The sequence below is a fragment of the Octopus bimaculoides genome, chromosome 11, assembly GCF_046866305.1.
Source record: "Octopus bimaculoides isolate indiv1 chromosome 11, ASM4686630v1, whole genome shotgun sequence".
NCBI classification, from domain to species: domain Eukaryota; kingdom Metazoa; phylum Mollusca; class Cephalopoda; order Octopoda; family Octopodidae; genus Octopus; species Octopus bimaculoides.
Window position 1 is genome coordinate 43,431,998 of NC_142938.1, and position 21,411 is coordinate 43,453,408.

Consider the following 21,411-nt stretch of genomic DNA (forward strand, 5'->3'; position numbering starts at 1 on the left):
GCATTTCTAAATTACTGGTAATTTGGCGCTAGTTATGTATCTATTTCATGTGGTTGAAAAGTTGCAGCCATATTGAAAAACCGACACAGTTGGTAATTATTCCCCTTAACAGTGAGCGTATTCTCCTGCACAGAGTTGCTAATCAGCTCCCTTTAACAGAGTTGGTAGTTATCTCCCTTCCATTGTATTTGATGTAACACGTCTCCAGGTGATAATTAGATAGATTTCTGGTTTAAGCAACTCGTATAAGCCTTCCTAACTTTTTTTTTGGAGGGGTGGGGTGATTATCAGAAAATTATAGCGAATTTGAGTTCTATATACAGGAATTCATATGATTATGGAAAAAACATTTTGAAACCTCTCCTCCTCACCATAAATCCTAAAATTTCCACACTTTGTTGATTTTTCTTTTTTTTAATCAGTTTAAAAACGGTCAGTCCGAATATTTGGCAAAAATACCAGCAGTGGACCACCCTTAAGTGCATCGTCATTCCATTAAATGTGTTTGGCGCAAGTCAAATATCGAAATACATCAATACATGTCAGAGTGGCAAAGAAACGAGGACAGGTTGTCATAGGACGTGCTGGTAACAGCAGCTAAATCGTCCTTAAATCACATGCAATTTTTTTTTTTTTTTTTTTTTTGCATAATCGTATGAATTCCCGAGTATAGAACACAAATGCACAAAAGTTTTCTAAAAATTCCAAAATTATTATTATTATTACTACTCTGCTGAGGTTAACTTTGTCATTCATCCTTCCGAGAGTTGAAGGGATGCTTAAACCAAAATTGTCGATAAATGTTCCTCTTTACAATGAATATAAATGCAACACGTTTCCAATAATAATTGTTTCAACATAGGTACAAAGCCAGCAATATTGAGGGGAGAGGTAGTAATCAATACCATCAACATCAGTACTTGACAAATATTTAGTATTTTATGACCATGAAAGAAGGAAAGGCAAAGTTAACTATGGAGGAATTTGAACTCAGAAATTAAACAGCTGAAAGAGACACCACTATGCATTTTATGTGATGCGCTTACAATTTTGCTAACTTGCCTCCTTAACTAATACATAAAAAATCCTTTCTACTCAAGGCACAAGGCCTGAAATTCTGGAGGAGAAGCTAGTCGACCACATTGACCCCCAGAACATGACTGGTACTTAATTTATCAACCCCGAAAGGATGAAAAGCAAAGCCAACCTTCACAGAATTTGAACTCAGAACACAAAGTTGGACAAAATGCTATTGAGTATTTTGCCTGGCATGTTAATGAAGTTGCTGGCTCACAAACTTAATGATAATAATAATGATAATAATCTTTTCTTCTATAAGCACAAGGCCTGAAATTTGGTGGGAGGGGATAAGTCGATTATATCAACCCCAGTACTTGACTGGTATTTATTTTATCAACCCTGAAAGGATGAAAGGCAGAGTTGACCTCGGCAGAATTTGCACTCAAAACATAAAGATGGACGAAATGCTGCTAAGCATCTTTTCCAGAGTGCTAACAATTCTGCTGGCTTGCAAACTAAATAACAACAACAACAACAACAATAATAATAATTGGCTGCAGTATACTTCAGCCGTGATTGATGAACCAGGTTTAATGAAAATCATAATGGATCACACCTGTGCCAGACCACCAAACACACACCATCAGCTTCTTTTGATGAATTTTGCTTTTTGGACTGTGTTTTGGTGGCTTGACTTTGTCCAACTATTGTGCTGAACGTTTACAGTTGTTGTATTGGATCTATCTCTCATCACATTACAATTCAATTAAAAAATGATTCATTTTTGTGACAAGAAAGTAGCATAATGCAGGCTTCCAAACATTGCTGTTTCTGACTTTCATTGAGTTCATGTGGAACCCACTTATCCAACTTTTTCACTTTACCAATTTGAACTAGGTGAGTCAGTATTGTTTGCTTGCTAACACCAAACAACGATGATAATTCACAGGCGCTTTGAGATGGATCTGACTCGACGGTGGCTTTCAGTTTGTCATTATCCACCTTTGTTTCTGGTCGACTGTGTTGCTCATTTGTGAGGTCAAAGTTACCAGAACAAAATTTTGCAAACCAATTTGATACTGTCTACTGTGTAATAACATTGGAATAAAATACTCCATTAATATTCCGAGCTGCTTGTGATACTCTATTTCTAAAAAAGAACTCATATTTCAAAACTGTATGAATTTCCAACTTATCCATCTCTAAACAAAAATAGCAAAACACGATTTATAAAGCGCCTTGGGTACATGTCTTCCAATGTGGCCTCAGGCTGATTTGGTAAACAGAAACTGAAAGAAGCCCATCGTGTTTTATATATATATATATATATATATATATATATATATATAAGGCTACAAATGACAATGATAAGTACCACAAGAGAATTTTTCTTTATCAAAGGCAATGGGAAGGGGTGACCTAAAGAACAAATATGAAATTTGGAAACAGATTTCAGATAAAGGTCAAGTATGACAAGTTACAGTGCTTTGATTCATCATTTCATGAACAAACCTGAAAAGAAAATAAACAGCAAATCCGTCTATTCTCAACAGGGAAGATTATTTTTTTTCAAATGCTCCATGTAAAAGCTGACATATTTAGATAACTTTTTTGAGACAGAGGTTTGGCAGTTTTTACAAAATAACAGTGTAATTAATTCATTTTAATGAGACATGAGGTTACTTATTCTATCAATTTCCAGGTTAAAATTTAAATTAATTCTACAGAAATTAAGTGCAAACACAAGGCACAGTAGCTTGAGTATCTTCTATGAGGGTGTGCTAAAAAAGTTCCTGGCTTTAAAGGTATTGTGAAAGGTCTGATTGCAGGCCCAACCTTCTCAGTTCTTTTATGGGGCTTAGAAAAACTGAAGAACCATTGCAATAGGTGTGTGAATCTGAGTGATGGTGGATATGTGGAATAAAATCATAATTAACTAATCCTCCTGTATTTTCTTTTAACAAAAGCCAGGAACTTTTCAGCACCCTCTCGTATACAACCAAGTCAACTAATGCTTTATGAGTGAATTTAGTAGCAGGAAACCCCTCTTTCTTTTGTTATTCTTTTAATCTTTTAGTCAAGAGAGAGGGGAATGCTCATGACACTTAATGGGATTTCTGATATTGGTGAGAAAGAATAGTGAAGGTACCCTCAAGCTGGAGACTTCGCCTGAATACTTGCAACAGAGTAAATTCCACTACTGACACAAGGTGGGGGTGTTAATCCAGGTGATGGAATAAGTCTACCACCCAGATCTGTGTGTGTACACAAATGTACCTGAATATTGATAACACTGTAACAAAAATTCTAATTTTTAAATTAAAAAAATGTTTTTTTTTTACTTTGGTCAATAAGTGTGTTATTTCCTATTTGCTTATATCTAAAAATTAAAGGAAATGACTACTATTCCCTTCAAACTTTGCTTTTGTCACCAGGACATCAATGTTTTGAAACTCACCTATTTGCCATTCATTTCAGACTGATTCAGCACCGAGTTGCTGAAGCAAAGATGTCATTATAGCAAATATTCTGTTCGATACCATAGATTTGCTTGACCCTTAGTGGCTGACAATATGTGCATCTCTGATCATGAGCAGGAGTGGTGGGGGAATATCATAGTCATATGTTGAGAGGAATTCTTTAGGGTTTGAATAAATGTAACAAAAGCAAATTTTGAAGAAAATATTAGCCATTTTTCATATTTTCTTAAGTAAGCAAATAAGAAATAATAGCTGCTACCCAAGAACAGAAATTGTCTTACACAGTGTAATCCATACTGCTTCAGCAAAACAACTAGTTACATTCCTTGTTAACTTTAAGATCAGTTACTCAACACTTTTCCTAAGTCTGGGGTCTAAAACCTGTAAGATGTAAGGATTGGTGACATGAAGAACATCTGGCTGTAAAATTTTACCACAATCAAATTCCTGTCCAATCCGTGTAAGCATGAAAACATAGACATTAAATAAATGAATTGTTTAATATCCACTTTTCCAACTTTGTACATGTCAGACAGAATTCAGTGAGGCAAAGCAGATTTTCTATAGGCAGATGCCTTTCTTGTTGCTAAACCTCACTTATTTCTGTGTGAGGTAATGTTTCACATGTTTCTACAGATTGGAAACAAATGACACCACTTGTAAGATGGGGACACTTGTTTACAACTATCATGTGATTCAAGACTAAGTGACATAAGCACACATACCTGTTCACTTTTACAGATGTTTTTCCATGCATGGGTTAGACAAAGATAGTATTGAGGCATTATTTTATAGCCAAATGCCCTCCATGATGCTAACCCTTACCTGTTTTTCAAGTAAAGGATCTCTTATTCCACTTATCTTTGAAGGCAAGAAATAAGTTGATTTGTTCAAAGGAGAAGCTCCAACAATAATACTCAAATGTCATAACTTCTGTACAAGAGAGCACAAATGTAAACAAAACACACACACACACACACACACATGCATTATACACAAACACACACACACACAGAGGCTTCTTTCAGTTTCCACCAACAAAATCTACTCATGAGGCTTTGATCAGCTTTGAGCTTTAGTAAAAGACTTTTGCCCAAGGTGCCAAGCAATGGGACTGGACCTAAAATCATATAGATATGAAGCAAACTTACAAATGAATGAATATGTTAAACATTTATTTAGCCTAACACTTACATCTATTGACTTCCTATTTTCAAATAACTAAATAATGGAACAAGGAAAAACAAGTTCGAGAAATAATTTATTAAAAAAAGCAGATAATTTTTTCCATTTATTTATCTCATTCACTATAAATGCAGTAAGGTAACTACACATCAAAGTTAAACTAGCAGAGCACTGATTTCAAAGCAGAAAACAAATGCTTGTTCTTGCATAACCAACCATTTGATGATGACCAATAACTGAAAGAAATAAACAGATTTGAATAAACAAAATATAAATTCAAGATCACAACAGTCAATGACAAATTGGAAAAGTTACAAATTTGCAAAATTTTTTATTTTTCATACACTGTAGTCTAAAATTATAGTTTTAGTCACATTTTACTATTTTTGTACTTTGTCAGAGCATTTGTTACAAAAAATGTCATAGAAAGTTATCTATATAGGTGCAGGAGTGGCTGTGTGGTAAGTAGCTTGCTTACCAACCACATGGTTCTGGGTTCAGTCCCACTGCATGGCACCTTGGGCAAGTGTCTTCTACTATAGCTTCGGGCCTACCAAAGCCTTGTGAGTGGATTTGGTAGACGGAAACTGAAAGAAGCTTGTCGTATATATGTATATCATCATCATCATCATCATCATCGTTTAACGTCCGCTTTCCATGCTAGCATGGGTTGGACGATTTGACTGAGGACTGGTGAAACCGGATGGCAACACCAGGCTCCAGTCTGATTTGGCAGAGTTTCTACAGCTGGATGCCCTTCCTAACGCCAACCACTCAGAGAGTGTAGTGGGTGCTTTTACGTGTCACCCGCACGAAAACGGCCACGCTCGAAATGGTGTCTTTTATGTGCCACCCGCACAAGCCAGTCCAGGGGCACTGGCAACGATCTCGCTCGAAAATCCTACAGGAGCCAGTCAGGCGGTACTGGCAACGGCCACGCTCAAAATGGTGCATCTCATGTGCCACCCGCACAAGAACCAGTCCAGGGGCACTGGCAACGATCTTACTTGGCTTGCCGGGTCTTCTCACGCACAGCCCATTTCCAAAGGTCTCGGTCCGTAGTCATCGCCTCGGTGAGGCCCAATGTACGAAGGTCTTGCCTCACCACCTCAGCCCAGGTCTTCCTGGGCCTACCTCTTCCACGGGTTCCCTCAACTGTTAGGGTGTGGCACTTTTTCACGCAGCTATCCTCCTCCATTCTCACATGTCCATACCAGCGCAATCGTCTCTCTTGCACGCCACAACTGATGCTTCTAATGTTCAGCTTTTCTCTCAAGATACTTACACTCTGACGGGTATTCACATTGACATTACACATCCAACGGAGCATACTGGCTTCATTCCTTGCGAGCTTACGCATGTCCTCAGCAGTTACAGCCCATGTTTCACTGCCATGTAGCATGGTTGTTCGTACGCATGCGTCATACAGTCTGCCTTTTACTCTGAGTGAGAGTCCCTTTGTCGCCAGCAGGGGTAAGAGCTCTCTAAACTTTGCCCAGGCTATTCTTATTCTAGCAGCTACACTTTCAGCGCACCCACCCCCACTACTAACTTGGTCGCCCAGATAGCGGAAGCTATCGACTACCTCTAGTTTTTCACCCTTATGTATATATATATATATATATATATATATATATATATATATATATATATGTATGTGTGTGTATATGTTTGTGTATCTGTGTCTGTCCCCCCAGCATCGCTTGACAACCGATGCTGGTGTGTTTACATCCCCATAACTTAGCAGTTCGGCAAAAGAGACCGATAGAATAAGTATTAGGCTTACAAAGAATAAGTCCTGGGGTTGATTTGCTCGACTAAAGGTGGTGCTCCAGCATGGCCGCAGTCAATTGACTGAAACAAGTAAAAGAGTAAAGAGAGTATAATTTCAAGTTGGTGCAGATGTAGCTGCATGATTGAGAAGCTTGCTTCCCAAACGTGTGGTTTCAGGTTCAGTTTCACAGTGTGGCACCTTGCGCAAATACTTTCTATTATAGCCCTCATCATCATCATCATTATCATTTAACGTCCGTTTTCCATGCTGGCATGGGTTGGACGGTTTGACTGAAAACTGATAAGCAGGAGAGTTGCACCAGGTTCCAATCTGATTTGGCATGGTTTCTACAATTGGATGCCCATCCTAACACCAATCACTCCAAAAGTGTAGTGGGTTCTTTTTACTTGCCACTGGCATGAGTGCCAATTATGAAACACCAGCATCAGCCACAACTACAATCTCACTTGGCTTGACAGATCTTCTCAAGCATAGTATATTGCCAAGGGCCTCAGTCACTTGTCACTGCCTCCATGAGGCCCAAAGTCTAAGTCTTGGGCCAATTAAAACCCTGTAAGTGGATTTGGTAGATGGAAACTGAGAGAAGCCCATAATATGTATGTGCATGAGTGTTTGCTTGTTTAAACGTTTTTGTATGTAAATGTGTGTGCATGTGTGTTTTTGTCTTTTCCCTTTCATTGGCATTACATGACAACTGTAAATGACCACCTTGCCTGGAAGCAGGTGACAGCTGGCAACATGAAGGACATCTGGCTATCAAAAATCTGCTTCAATGAAGTCACACCTGATACATGCAAGCATGGACAAGTAGACATTAAAACAATAATGATGATGTTCATGATTACAGTGTAACAAAATTTTTCTTTCTTTGTCTTTGATCAGTAAGTGTGTCATTTCCTATTTGCTTCTATCTAAAAATTAAAGGAAATTACTACTATTCCCTTCAAACTTTGCTTTTGTCACTTGGACATCAATGTTTTGAAACTCACCTATTTTCCATTCAATTCAGACAGATTCAGTACTGAGTTACTGAAGCAGAAATAACATTATAGCAAATATTCTGCTCACTATCACAGATTTACTTGTCAGTTGCTTGACCTTAACCACTTGAGCATGTTCCTTAGTGGCTAACGATATGCTTGTCTCTGATCATGAGCAGGAGCAGTGGGGGAGCATTATAGCCATGTGTTGAGAGGAATTCTTTAGGGTTTGAATAAATGTAACAAAAGCAAAGTTTGAAGGAAATATTAGCTATGTTTCATACTTTCTAGGGGTAAGCAAATAGGAAATAACAGTTGCTACCAAGGATAAAAATTGTGTTACGCAGTGCTATTCAAGACAAAAAAAAAAGCACTTTTTATGTCTCTTCCTGCACACTTGCAACCTACCCACCTACACATTACTGCCCTTTCTCTAATTCTTCCCCTGTCAACTGCATTATTGGTATTACTGCTTTATTGCTTTTCACCCCTTTCTGCAGTCAACTATTATCTACTCCCTTCTAACTCATCATTAACTACCCTTCAACCCTTGTTTGTCAGTCATTGTTTATCTATTGTATTCACCTTCTCACCCTTTCTCTATCTCTAACCATCCTTCACACACTGCTATACACTCTTGCAATCTGTACATACCCACACACTGTTCTTCAGTCCCCCACTAACTTCTAATCACCTTGTACCTTGAGAGTCCTCCCTGACTATCACTGCTATTTTGTCTCTCTAGTTCCACCCTGGCCACTCATCTACAATGTGAGTAGCCATGTAGCCCCACCCCACCTCTACAGCAAGAAACCTCTCCTCACACATTTTCTTTTGTTCATCTTGTAGCATAAAGCCACCTCCCTCTTGTCTATAGCCATACTCAGTCAAAGCAGATCTTAGTTTTATGAGCTGCATGACAACCTCACTTGTGGTGATGCTCAGGAAAAAGTGTGGCATTACAAAAAAACATCCAGTCATAGAAACCATGCCAAAACAAACACTGGAGCACAATGCAGTCTTTGGACTCAGTGGATCCTGTCAAACCATTCAACTCATACCAGCACGTAAGATGGCCATTAAAAGATAATGACTTCAGAGTTATATCTTTTTGTAACTCAGAGCACTTATTTCTTCAATTTGTAAGTGCAGAAGACAACTGCATAAAGAAGTGCCAATCTAACTGTGGAGGGAACCTGCGGAAGAGGTAGACCCAAGAAAACATGGAATGAGGTGGTGAAGTACAATCTTAGGATGTTGGATCTCACAGAACTAATGACAAGTGACCGAGACCTTTGGCAATTTGCTGTGCTTGAGAAGATACATCAAGCCAAGTGAAATTGAAGTCATGCCCAGCACTGGTGACACATTAAAAGGCACCGATTACGCTCTGTAGAGTGGATTGCATTAGGAAGGGCATCCAGCCATAGAAACCAAGCCAAAACAGATTAGAACTTGGTGCAGCTCTCTGGCTTACCAGTTCCCATCAAACTGTCTAACTCATATCATTATAGAAAACAGATGATGATGATGATGGCAATGTAACATTAAGGTTTTAAATTACTAACTTCAATAGTTCAAACCCAACTACGGACATTGTTTTTGCATTTAATCATAGCACATTACTGTTTGCTTTCACCATCATTTAATGTCAAACTTCCATGCTGGTACGAGTCAGATGGTTTGATAGGATGTGATGAGATAGAGGACTGTATCATGAACCAGTGTCATCTTTGACATGGTTTCTATAGCTGGGCACACTTTGTAATGCCAACCACTTTAGAGTGTGCTGGGTGTTTTTTGTCATGGTGCCAGTAATACTTGCCTCATATCTTGCAAATCTAAGGGCTAAAAATGGACCCTCTATCAGGGTAAACAGAAGAGAGAGAGTGGATAACCCCAGATGGAGGGATGAAAGAATGATAAGAAGGAAAGAATGGAAGAGTATAGCAGGGAAAGGGATTAGTGACAGGGTTGAGATAAAGACAGATAGAGTTGGAAAGGTGATAGGTTGGGTTGTGTAAGTGAGTGTACAGGGCTATCCAGAAATATAAAAGAATAGTGACAGGTTTGGGAAAATAGAAGGGATGGAGTTAAAAAGATGTTTGGGTCTCTCAACTTGAAAACACACCTATTCCACATCATGATTGATTGGTTTAATGTTGGAAAAGGCTCAGTGTTGTAGAATAATACAAAAATAAGCAAAATTCCAGAGCTATTTCATTCCTATTTCCAATGCAGATCAGAATGTAAATCTTACCTCAGACAGAGAGAGAGAGAGATTTTATTTTTATCTATTTACTTCTACTTTTGTGTGAAATGAAATCACAGAGTTTATTGGCATATCTGTGAAGCAGCTCAAGAAAATTTCAATCTTGCAGATACATCTGTCATTATTGCTTTAATATTTTCAATGATTGCATGAGTCAGACAGAATTTGTTGAGACAGATTTTCTATGGTCAAATATGCCTTTCCAGTCACCAATCCTTACTTGTCTCCAAGCAAGGCAATATTTCTCTACAGCCAAACATTGTTTTTATGGAAAACTGGAAATGAAGGACACCACTTGTATGATGGTGAGTCTTGTTTACAACCATCATGTGATGTTAAGACAAGAGAACACAAACACACAACAGCTTCCATTTATCAAATCCACTCACAAAGCTTTAGTCAGTAGACATATCCAGTAGACACAAATTAAATGAAAATGAATGCATAAAAAATATAGGCTATATAATTTCACTTTAAAATATTAGTGATAATAAGATATAGGGAACCTCTAAGTGATCATTCAAGCAGCTAGAAACAGAAGTCAAATCTACCTTAAATCATGTCTTAGGAAAGAATTCAACAATAATGACAAAAACTATTTACTAGTAGGTTGCCCCAACTCAGAAATAAAGAGAAATTCTAGGCAAATTGTATCTATTTTATCCATTAACATGAGCAAAGCCATAAATAAATGGGGGTTTTTTTTTGCTGTATCAGAACCAAGCAGTGTTTAAGCAAAAGTGAACTTTATTTTAGTTAAAATATGTCTGTGACATATTCTACTTCTAAAGGCAAATTCACTCCAGTTACCGTGGAGAAAAAAAAGCTGCAATGAATTTGCCTTTAGAAGCTGAAATGTCAAAAACCTATTTTAACTTAACCAAAATTTGATTATGCCTAAACACTGCTTTGTTCTGATACCAATGAATTTCTTCTGACTTGGTGGTCTTATAGCGCAAATCAGTCAATGTTGGTGAGTGTGTTTAAGTTAAAGCTATGGCTTTAAATCTGTCTAGAGTTACCTCATTTTAGTATTTCCCATTGACAACAGCTAAAAATGCAGCATCCAGAAATCCAAAGTGGGGTAGCACTGGATAGATATGGTGTTTTTACACCTTTTTACTATGAGAGAATTTTTCTTCAAAGTAACTGCAGTGAATTTGCCTTTAGAAGTTGAAATATGTCACAAACATATTTCAACTAACCAAAAGTTTGCTTATGCCTAAACACTGATGGGTTCTGATACTGCTGTAATTATTTTATGACCTGGCGGTCTAATGGCACAAATCAGTCAATGTTGCTACAGCTTTAATTAAGTATGTCCAGAGTTGCGTCTCTTCAGTACTTTCTATTGATAATGGCTAGAGTTAGAAATATGTCTGGGAATCTGACAGGGGACAGCACTGAACAAATATGGTGTTTTTACACCTTTTTACCATAAGAGAGAATTTTTTTTCTCCATAGTAACTGCAGTGAATTTGGCTTTAGAATTTGAAATATGACACAAACATATTTTAACTAACCTAAATATATTTTTGTTTCTTAATCATGTTAATTCAATAGAGTTAATGACTTATTCAGAGACACTAATGAGTATAAATAGTCAAGGAGGAAAACGCAAATATTTCATGTTTGTAATAATTGCTGTTTAATTACTTCTAATTCAAATTGCTTTCATTAACTCTAATTGGTGTTCAGATAGACGAGCCAATGTACATAAACTTTACCAGTTCACTAATCATTCCAATATGTTACTAATATTTTTTAGCAGGTTTGATAAGCAATGCTATTCTTCCTAGAATTTCATTTTCTCTTACATGTAAGCCTTTAAACTCTTGGCTAAATATAAATAATGTTCAAGTACAGAATGCAAAAATTTCACTCTTTATGATATATCTTCTATAAGGTGAGAATTATCTATAATCTTTTATTTTTTACTTGTTTCAGTCATTAGACTGCGGCCATGCTGGGGTACCACCTAAAAGAACTTTTAGACCCCAGTACTTATTTTTTTTAAACCTGGTACTTATTCTATTGATATCTTTTGCCAAACTGCTAAGTTGTAAGGATATAAATACATCAGCACTAATTGTCTAACGATAGTGGGGGACAAACAGAAACACAGACACACACACACATATATATATAATGATCGGCCATTATTATGATTGACCGTTGACTGAACACTATTCAATTTTTTTTTCTCCGTGTTTTTCTCCTTGTCTCTGTATTCTTTCTGTTGAAGAGCGTAGCTCGAAACGTCAAAGACTTTCCGTATTCCCGAGCGTCATACTAATATATACTTTTGTTATTTACACCACCTGTCCTCGTCTGTTGTTATTATTTGTATATTCTCCCATATATATATATATATATATATATATATATATATATATATATATTATATACGATGGGCTTCTTTCAGTTTTTCCGTCTACCAAATGCACTCACAAGGTTTTGGTTGGACCAAGGCTATAGTATAAGCCACTTACCCAAGGAGTTATGTAGTGGAACTGAACCCAGAACCATGTGGTTTGGAAGCAAGCTTCTTACCACACAGCCATTTTCTTCGATTTACTATTTCTTAATTAGTTACCCATTTTAAATAAGCTTACTATACTTCCTACGTGGTTGGTTCCCTAATAGATACTGCGAACTTCTAAAACTGAAACGATAGGATTATTTTCTTTTTTTTTTTTGAAAGTGCAGAAAGTGTTACCTCCCTTGAATCATAACTATGATGTGAAACTTATAAATTGATTCTATGTATATAAGAGATAAAATAAACTAAATATATACTCTTACATTAGATTAATTTAAATCTTTGTTGTTCAGATGACTAGTTGCAGACATTACTTTGGAAATATAAAAAACATGATGATGGAATAAAATTTTCGCAGAAAAATGAATTCAGTATTTAAAATTAGGTATTTAAGCTAAAAATTGAATTTAACCATTTAATTAAAATGTTCATTATTCCTTAACCTGATTGAGAACCTCAAGGGCAGTTGTTTTGAAGATGAAGTTGGCTGTGACAAGAGTCCTGAACACCTTCACTTTAGAGAATTTCCATGGAATCTACATGAAGTGGCTGGAGTGCTACAAGTGCACTGAACTCAAGGGATCTTATTTTGAAGGAGATTAGAATTTTGTACTTCTTTGAAATTAATACATGTCTCTCCTTAGGTGTTAATTTCCATTCACTGGAAATAGCAGATGAAAATTTAACATTCCTTCCGACATTCTAGAATAGTTATTGTTATATGGACTGTCGGATTTGTTAGTTGTTCATCTGAGGTCCCGTGGTTCAATGTAGTTTGTTTGAGGTCCTTGTTTCGTTGTTGTTTTGAATGACTGTCAAAGTTAAATGTTATTGATATATATGGCGAGGACAAGATTCTTGTTTCTTAATAACAAACATTCGGTGAGTGCGTTTTGTTTATAATTAATAAATACATGTAATAACTAAGTTGTACAACCCGTTGTCTTTTCTGTGCAAGTCCCCCGAGAGGAATACAACAGTTATGTTTGAGAGACTTTGATCATAAGTCTGCTGAATCAGGGTTGAATAGGGATTGATCAATACTAGGACATTAATAAGAAAATTAAAATGATGAAATTAATTAAAATTACTTTTATTCTACCCTAGTAGTTAGCATGTTGGGCTCATGATCATAATGCTGTTGGTTCAGTTCCCGGACTAGGTAGTGCCCTTAAACAAGGAACATCATTTCATGCTGCTCCAGTCTACTCAGGTGAAAATAACATTTTTTGTGATAATGACTGGTACCACAAGAAAAGTATTAGATGCATGCTGTAAAGTGATAGGCATTAGAAAGGGTATCCTGCCATAAAAACTATGCTCAAGCAGACATTGGAGCATGACACAGTACTCCAATATAGAAGCTAGACACTAAATGATGATGATGCAAAAGATTCTGAAAACGATCTAACAGAATTCTTAGAATCAGGTGATTGTTATGACAGACGTGAATATAAAAGAGTTTCAAATAATTCACAAAATACTTACAGATGGATATGAAGGTAAAACATGCATGCTATAATGGTAGTTAGCAGTTATCCCAGGACTTAATGGACAGTGAAGGCCACTGTCCTTACAAGCATCTGCTGGAGATACAGGGAATGGTATATTAATGCCGTTTATAATTCCATACACTTTAACTGTGGCAGAGTTTATTGTAACTTCTGAAAAGAAAAAGTAAAAGAAATTTCAGATGAAATTAATCATCCCTTTACATAAAAAAATTTGAAAGCAAGTAAGTCAACTAGGTATTTATATGAAAATAGTATTTCTATTCTGATATATTTTACAGTCCATGACAGCACTGAGGATACTTTTGAATTTTTCCTCACCAACTGATCATTTCCCAGGCCCTAAACACCCCAGAAAGCAAGGGAGCTCACTACAAAGTTCATATCTTGATTAATTTTTCTTTGTAAGGGATTTTTAAGAGAAGAAAGGAAGTAATAACGACCACCTGAAGAAACACATTTTGCTCATGCATGACCAATATTTAAAGTGAATGATGAAAGTAAATGAAGAGAAAAGTCAGAGGATTGTTTATATGGATGAAAGCTACATTCACAAGAACTATTGTTGGCACGACCCAAATGATGAATAAGACCTTACAACTATTGGAGGCCACAAAAGACAATGATATTGTTTCATTGTTGCAATTATAGATGCTGATCATAGTATTCTGATAATGATGATTAAAGGATTCTGATGTTGTTGTTGGCACTCCGTCGCTTACAACGTCGAGGGTTTCCAGTTGATCCTATCAACGGAACAGCCTGCTTGTGAAATTAGTGTGCAAGTGGCTGAGCACTCCACAGACACGTGTACCCTTAACGTAGTTCTCGGGGATAATCAGCGTGACACAGTGTGACAAGGTTGACCCTTTAAATTACAGGCACAACAGAAACAGGAAGTAAGAGTGAGAGAAAGTTGTGGTGGAAGAGTACAGCAGGGTTCACCACCATCCCCTGCCGGAGCCTCGTGGAGCTTCAGGTGTTTTCGCTCATTAAACACTCACAACACCCGGTCTAGGAATCAAAACCGCGATCCTATGACCGCGAGTCTGCTGCCCTAACCACTGGGCCATTGCGCCTCCACAAAGGATTCTGATAATGATGATTAAAAATAAATCCAAATTTTCTATTCTTTTCCCTTATTTTTCTACCAAATTGTCAAAATATTGCATCAATTCATGATCATACCTTTGCCAGAATTGTGCTATTAAAACCCCTTGGTTTCAGATTGCAACATCAGAGGTTGTGTTAAAGTTTTTTTAACAAGTTTCATTAGTATCCTCAATGCTGTCACAGACTGTTAAATGTTTTATATCTTTTGTTTCAGTCATTGGATTGTTACCATGCTGGCACTGTCTTGAAAGACTTAGTTGAACAAATCACCTCCAATACTTGTATTTTTAACCCTGTAACCCTTCATTAGTCACCTCGGTTTTCCAAAAGTGGACAGTCCCCTGGGGTGTTTACACACCCCAATACAAATATGCTCATAGTGTTACAATTATGTGAAATATTGTCATACTGCTAATAAAAATAACATAGCAGGCAACCTCCATTAGAAAATACATTAAATCAAATCTTGAACTGAAGATACAATTATTCATTGAAATGAAAATATTAATAGATTTGTTGCATAAATGTATGTTGTAAAATGTAGGTGAAACACACCAATACAATAATAGAGAAAAGTTTTAATCATCAAAAACAACCACAACATATTTTCATGAATTGAAATGAAAAGCAAAATCAATGTGAACTCATTATATAGCCATTACCGTTCACTTTGATTCACCACTGGTTGAAGACAAAGCAACGTCTGCCTCCTACGACAACTGAACTACAACTGCACCACATTATATACTATATACCCTCACTGAATCAAGAGAGTAGTGGGAGGGAGCAAAAAAAAAGCAAGCTGCTGCCAACTAGGAATTATGAGCACTTAAAAAAATAGTGGGGGGGGGGGGTAATAAAACACATAATAAAACACCTTATGTGACTAATACAGGGTTAATTAACATATTTCTTTCGAAATGCAATGACTTTGTTTTAATTAATTTCAAAAATGAACAATTTACCAAAATAACATTACTAAGATGGTGCTTGAAACATAAATTAACATAAAATTTTGATGGAAGATTTTAATTTACATCACATTAAAACAGAAAATTTATATCAGAACCAAAAGTGGCCTCAGGTAGGTTGGTACCAAAAGGGTTTAAAGTCTGGTACTTATTTCATTGGTCTCTTTCACTAAATCACTAAGCAAAACCAACACCACTTATCGAATGGTGGTGGTGGTGTGGTAATACAAATGTGTGCACACAAACACACACACACACACACACACAGCATGTTTCTAATTTCCATCAACTTAATTCACTCACAAGGCATTGGTTCGTCTAGGGATATAGTAGAGACACTTTCCCAAGGTGTTGCACAGTGGGACTGAACCCAAAGCTACTTGGCTGCAAAGTGAACTTAACTGTACAGCCATGCCTCTGCCTCTATTAATAGGCTGCTGTTTCATATTTTTGCTTCATGGGGTTGAGGTTATCCCAGAGGCATCATCATGCATAGAGCCAACCAGTGCTTTCTATCACTGGCAGTCCTGTGCCAGCTCCCTTGCATCCTCCAAGATGGTGTCAAGCCTCTGGAGATCTTCCCCAATCACATCCAGCCATCTAGTGCAGGATCTGCCACAAAGCTTCTTTCAGCTTGTAGCTACTGCATTGAATGAGAGTAAAACCCTGGTAGGATGATCTTGTGAGAGGCAAAGGACATGTCCATACCAGCACATGCAATGGATAAACTATCTATTAATATAGCTATGAGCAGCCTCCCACTTCATTATTATATTAATATATCAAATATTAATTTTGTAATTAGGAAGACCTGGGCTGAGGTGGTGAGGCAAGACCTTCGAACATTGGGCCTCACCAAGGCGATGACTATTCACCGAGACCTTTGGAAATGTGCTGTGCGTGAGAAGACCGGGCAAGCCAAGTGAGATCGTTGCCAGTGCCCCTGGACTGGCTCTTGTGCGGGTGGCACATAAGATGCACCATTTTGAGCGTGGCCGTTGCCAGTACTGCCTGACTGGCCTTCGTAGGATTTTCGAGCGAGATCGTTGCCAGTGCCCCTGGACAGGCTCTTGTGCGGGTGGCACATAAAAGACACCATTTTGAGCATGGCCGTTGCCAGTACCGCCTGACTGGCCTTCGTACGGGTGACACATAAAAGCACCCACTACACTCTCTGAGTGGTTGGCGTTAGGAAAGGCATCCAGCTGTAGAAACTCTGCCAAATTAGATTGGAGCCATCCAGTTTCACCAGTCCTCAGTCAAATCGTCCAACCCATGCTGGCATGGAAAGCGGACGTTAAACGATGATGATGATGATGATGATGAAGTTTTAATTACATTGATAACTAATTTTAAAAGGTAATGATATGGCAAAAATATAACAGAAGTGAACCAGTTCAAATGTCAAAAACTCCACTACTGAGTTCAAAAAGACAGCTTTGAATTTCCTTCCACAGGGATCAATAGTAGTTATTATATTTATGCACAAACATGAGGTAAAGACCTCTTTGGTCATGAATGACCACTTTGAGGTAGGGTGCAATTTTGGCAAGGATCATTTACTAATCAAGCCATTAAAAAAGTTTTTTTAATTTTTTCAGGCATGGTCTGTTTTGCTTATCACCATATACGTCACTAGACAGAATGGGTGTTCTTACTTGACCTCACAAAATGCATGCACTGACCCCTCATTCCTCACTGACTGGTTTACTTTGTCTGAATTCATGAATGTGCACTTTTATGTGCTTTTGTGTGCCATGCAGTTATTTTGGTCCATTTTTCTAACAATATAATCGTCTTTCTATAAAGATTTGCATAATAAAAGGAATGTTATTGAACCAGTATTGCTAGAACTAGTAGATGGTTGAAGACTATAAACACCCTTCCATAAGCACCCAGTTATAAGAGAAGTCTGGTTTGTAGAAGCAAAGTATGTAGTCAATTGTATAAAATAAGCGATCATCTTGAGAGGAATGTGGATAAGTAGCAACAAATGAAATGGAATGGAAAATTGAAACTTCATGGTGAGAAATGAATGAGGTGAAACAGTCATAGAAACAGAATTCAATTAGGGAACAACTGAAGAGTAGAGGTCATGAAAGCAGATCTGCTTTCATAGCCTCACTGACACAAATATTACTTGAGAAATATTTGGGTCAATGATTTAAGCCTGCCCTGACAACCATTGAACTTGATCAATGATGTAGAAATATTTTTCAGTAAAAGGAATGAAACCACCATACTTTGTTTGTCTGGTAACTGATAAACAAAACGTCTCCTCTCTCTCTTCCTGGGTTTGAATCCAACACACTTTTCAGAAATCAGTGTGAATTATTACACAAATGTAAGTCAATTTTACCATATATGAGGCAAAATGACTTTGCTTGATGGGGTTGAGGTTATTCCAAGTTAGAGGTCTCAGAGGCATCATCATGCATAGAGTCAACCAGGCCCACCGGTGCTCTCCATCGTTGGCGGTCCCGTGCCAGCCCCTTTGCATCCTGGAAAGTCATGATTTTCATGATGTCTTAGAAAATCTTGGTGTGATCGTAAAGTTTTGCATGCATATCGTTTTTGTACTGGAAAACTTTTCTACAATAAACTTTATATGAAAATATACATGTCTTCTTTGAAATTGTATGAACAAGTTAGATTACTGGTGCCAACCTATATAACGAAGCTAATTACAAAGTTACATTGTAATATCCATTGTAGCCTTCCAATCTCATAATTGTGAGCATACAATACATGCATTAAATCTTGTCATTTTCTTCCTTCACTAATTCTTCAAGTTCTTGAAAAAATTAGTGATGATGAAACCAAGACTTGTGAGACCTGGAGTGATGCCTGCAATCTCTATAATCGGATACTCAGCTAGGATTTCTTGAACTTGCTGGGATTTTTGAACAAGACTCTCTCTTGCATTAACTGAGTGCAAAAGAGACTCCAAGATCCAAGTATGAACTTCTACAATACTGCTGCTGATATCAAAGCTCTTTGAATTTATTTTAAAAATGAAGGAGAATCTTTGATCTGTGAGTCCCTTGAAGACAGCTTTGCTCTGTGCAAGGAAAGGAATGTTGATTTTCAGAGAAAGTAAAGAAGGCATCAATCCACTGGTGAAAATATCAGGGACTCTAAATTAACCACAAGGAAAGAGTTGGAAAGAATAATGAAGGATGCTCTTAATCGTCTTCAAACTAAAATGGAAGAGTGGTTCACTCACCTTAACGAAACTGACTATGTTTGGTTTTCTTCTTGGTGTCCATAGCTTGCGCTACGCAACTGTTTCTGACAACTCTATCCTTAAGGAGAAGTGCAACTATCTTGCTGGTGTATACAGTTCTGCTATTAATGGAGAGTACCTTTTTGAAGAAATATTGGACTGTAGAGCATTGCGGGCCACTCAGACAACCAAAATGATTACAAGGCCAGAAAGCTTCCTTAAATTCATTGTTCAAATCGGAGATGAATGCATTTTTCCAAATTTGCAAGTCAGCATACAAATCATGCTGACAATTTCTGCTTCAATCGCTAGCTGCGAGAGATCTTTCGGCAAGTTGAAATTAATACTTTCGTACACGAGAACATCTATGAGCCAACAACAACTCAATGATCTCACCCTTCTCAGTGTGGAAAGTGATGAATTTGAGAGAATGGATTTTAAATTATCGAACAGTTTGCTTCCTTGAGATAAGATTGTCATCTTTTGTCAGTTTTTAATTAAATCTTTTCTTGCAATTTTTTAAAACCATTTATTCATTTTCTCTAAGTGAGTTTCCACTTTTTGATTGGGGTGGGGAACACAATTTTGATGCTTGCCCTGGGCACCATTTATCCTAGCTACGCCCGTATATATATATATATATATATACGTATATATATATACATGGGTGACCAAGTTAGTAGTGGGGGTGGGTGCGCTGAAAGTGTAACTGCTAGAATAAGAATAGCCTGGGCCAAGTTTAGAGAGCTCTTACCTCTGCTGGCGACAAAGGGACTCTCACTCAGAGTAAAAGGCAGACTGTATGACGCATGTGTACGAACAGCCATGCTACATGGCAGTGAAACATGGGCTGTGACTGCTGAGGATATGCGTAAGCTCGCAAGGAAAGAAGCCAGTATGATTATATAGTAAAAAACGAATTTTGTTATTTTCAAATTAGAGTGCAGAAAACAACTTCTGCCACAATGCAGAAAACAACTTCTGCCACATTCCATGGAGAAAAACTAGACGTAGTTGATAGCTTCCGCTATCTAGGTGACCAAGTTAGTAGTGGGGGAGAGTGTGCTGAAAGTATAGCTGTTAGAATAAGAATAGTCTGGGCAAAGTTCAGAGAGCTCTTACCTCTGCTAGTGATAAAGGGCCTCTCAGAGTAAAAGGCAGACTGTATGATGCATGTATACGAACAACCATGCTGCATGGCAGTGAAACATGGGCCGTGACTGCTGAGGACATGCGTAAGCTTGCAAGAAACGAAGCCAGTATGCTCCGCTGGATGTGTAATGTAAGTGTGCATACCCGTCAGAGTGTAAGTATCTTGAGAGAAAAGCTGAACATAAGAAGCATCAGTAGTGGTGTGCAAGAGAGACGACTGCACTGGTTTGGACATGTGGTGAGAATGAATGAGGATAGCTGCGTGAAAAAGTGCCACTCCCTAACAGTTGAAGGAACCCGTGGAAGAGGTAGGCCCAGGAAGACCTGGGCTGAGGTGGTGAGGCAAGACCTTCGAACATTGGGCCTCACCGAGGCGATGACTACTCACCGAGACCTTTGGAAATGTGCTGTGCGTGAGAAGACCCGGCAAGCCAAGTGAGATCGTTGCCAGTACCGCCTGACTGGCCTTGTAGGGTTTTCGAGCGAGATCGTTGCCAGTGCCCCTGGACTGGCTCTTGTGCGGGTGGCACATAAAAGACACCATTTCGAGCGTGGCCGTTTTCATAAGGGTGACACGTAAAAGCACCCACTACACTCTCAGAGTGGTTGGCGTTAGGAAGGGCATCCAGCTGTAGAAACTCTGCCAAATTAGATTGGAGCCTGGTGTTGCCATCTGGTTTCACCAGTCCTCAGTCAAATCGTCCAACCCATGCTAGCATGGAAAGTGGACGTTAAACGATGATGATGATGATGATATATATATATATATATACATATATATACATATATATATATACATATATACTATATATACATATATATATATATCTAGTATATACATATATAATACAATATATACATATATATATATATATACATATATATATATATACGTATATATATACATATATATACATACAAATATATATGCATATATATATATATATACATATATATATATACGTATATATATACATATATATACATACAAAATATATATACATATATATATACATATATATATATACATATATATACATACAAATATACATACATAATATACATACAAAATATATACATACAAATATATACATACAAATATATACATATATATATACATATATATATATATACATATATATATATACATATATATATATACAT

At 37.3% G+C, this 21,411-nt stretch overlaps 1 protein-coding gene across 1 annotated transcript in view; it reads right to left on the bottom strand.

The window, feature by feature from the left end:
* Positions 1–4,748: 4,748 nt before the first annotated feature.
* Positions 4,749–21,411, bottom strand: part of LOC106871301 (NPC intracellular cholesterol transporter 2) — a 22,791-nt gene continuing 6,128 nt past the window's right edge. The window contains exons 3-4 of the mRNA XM_052971756.2: positions 13,763–13,938; positions 4,749–4,921 (exon numbers count right to left, since the gene is read on the bottom strand). Coding sequence (XP_052827716.1) covers positions 4,841–4,921; positions 13,763–13,938 — 257 coding nt within the window. The 3' untranslated portion in view covers positions 4,749–4,840. The remainder of the gene's footprint in view (positions 4,922–13,762; positions 13,939–21,411) is intronic.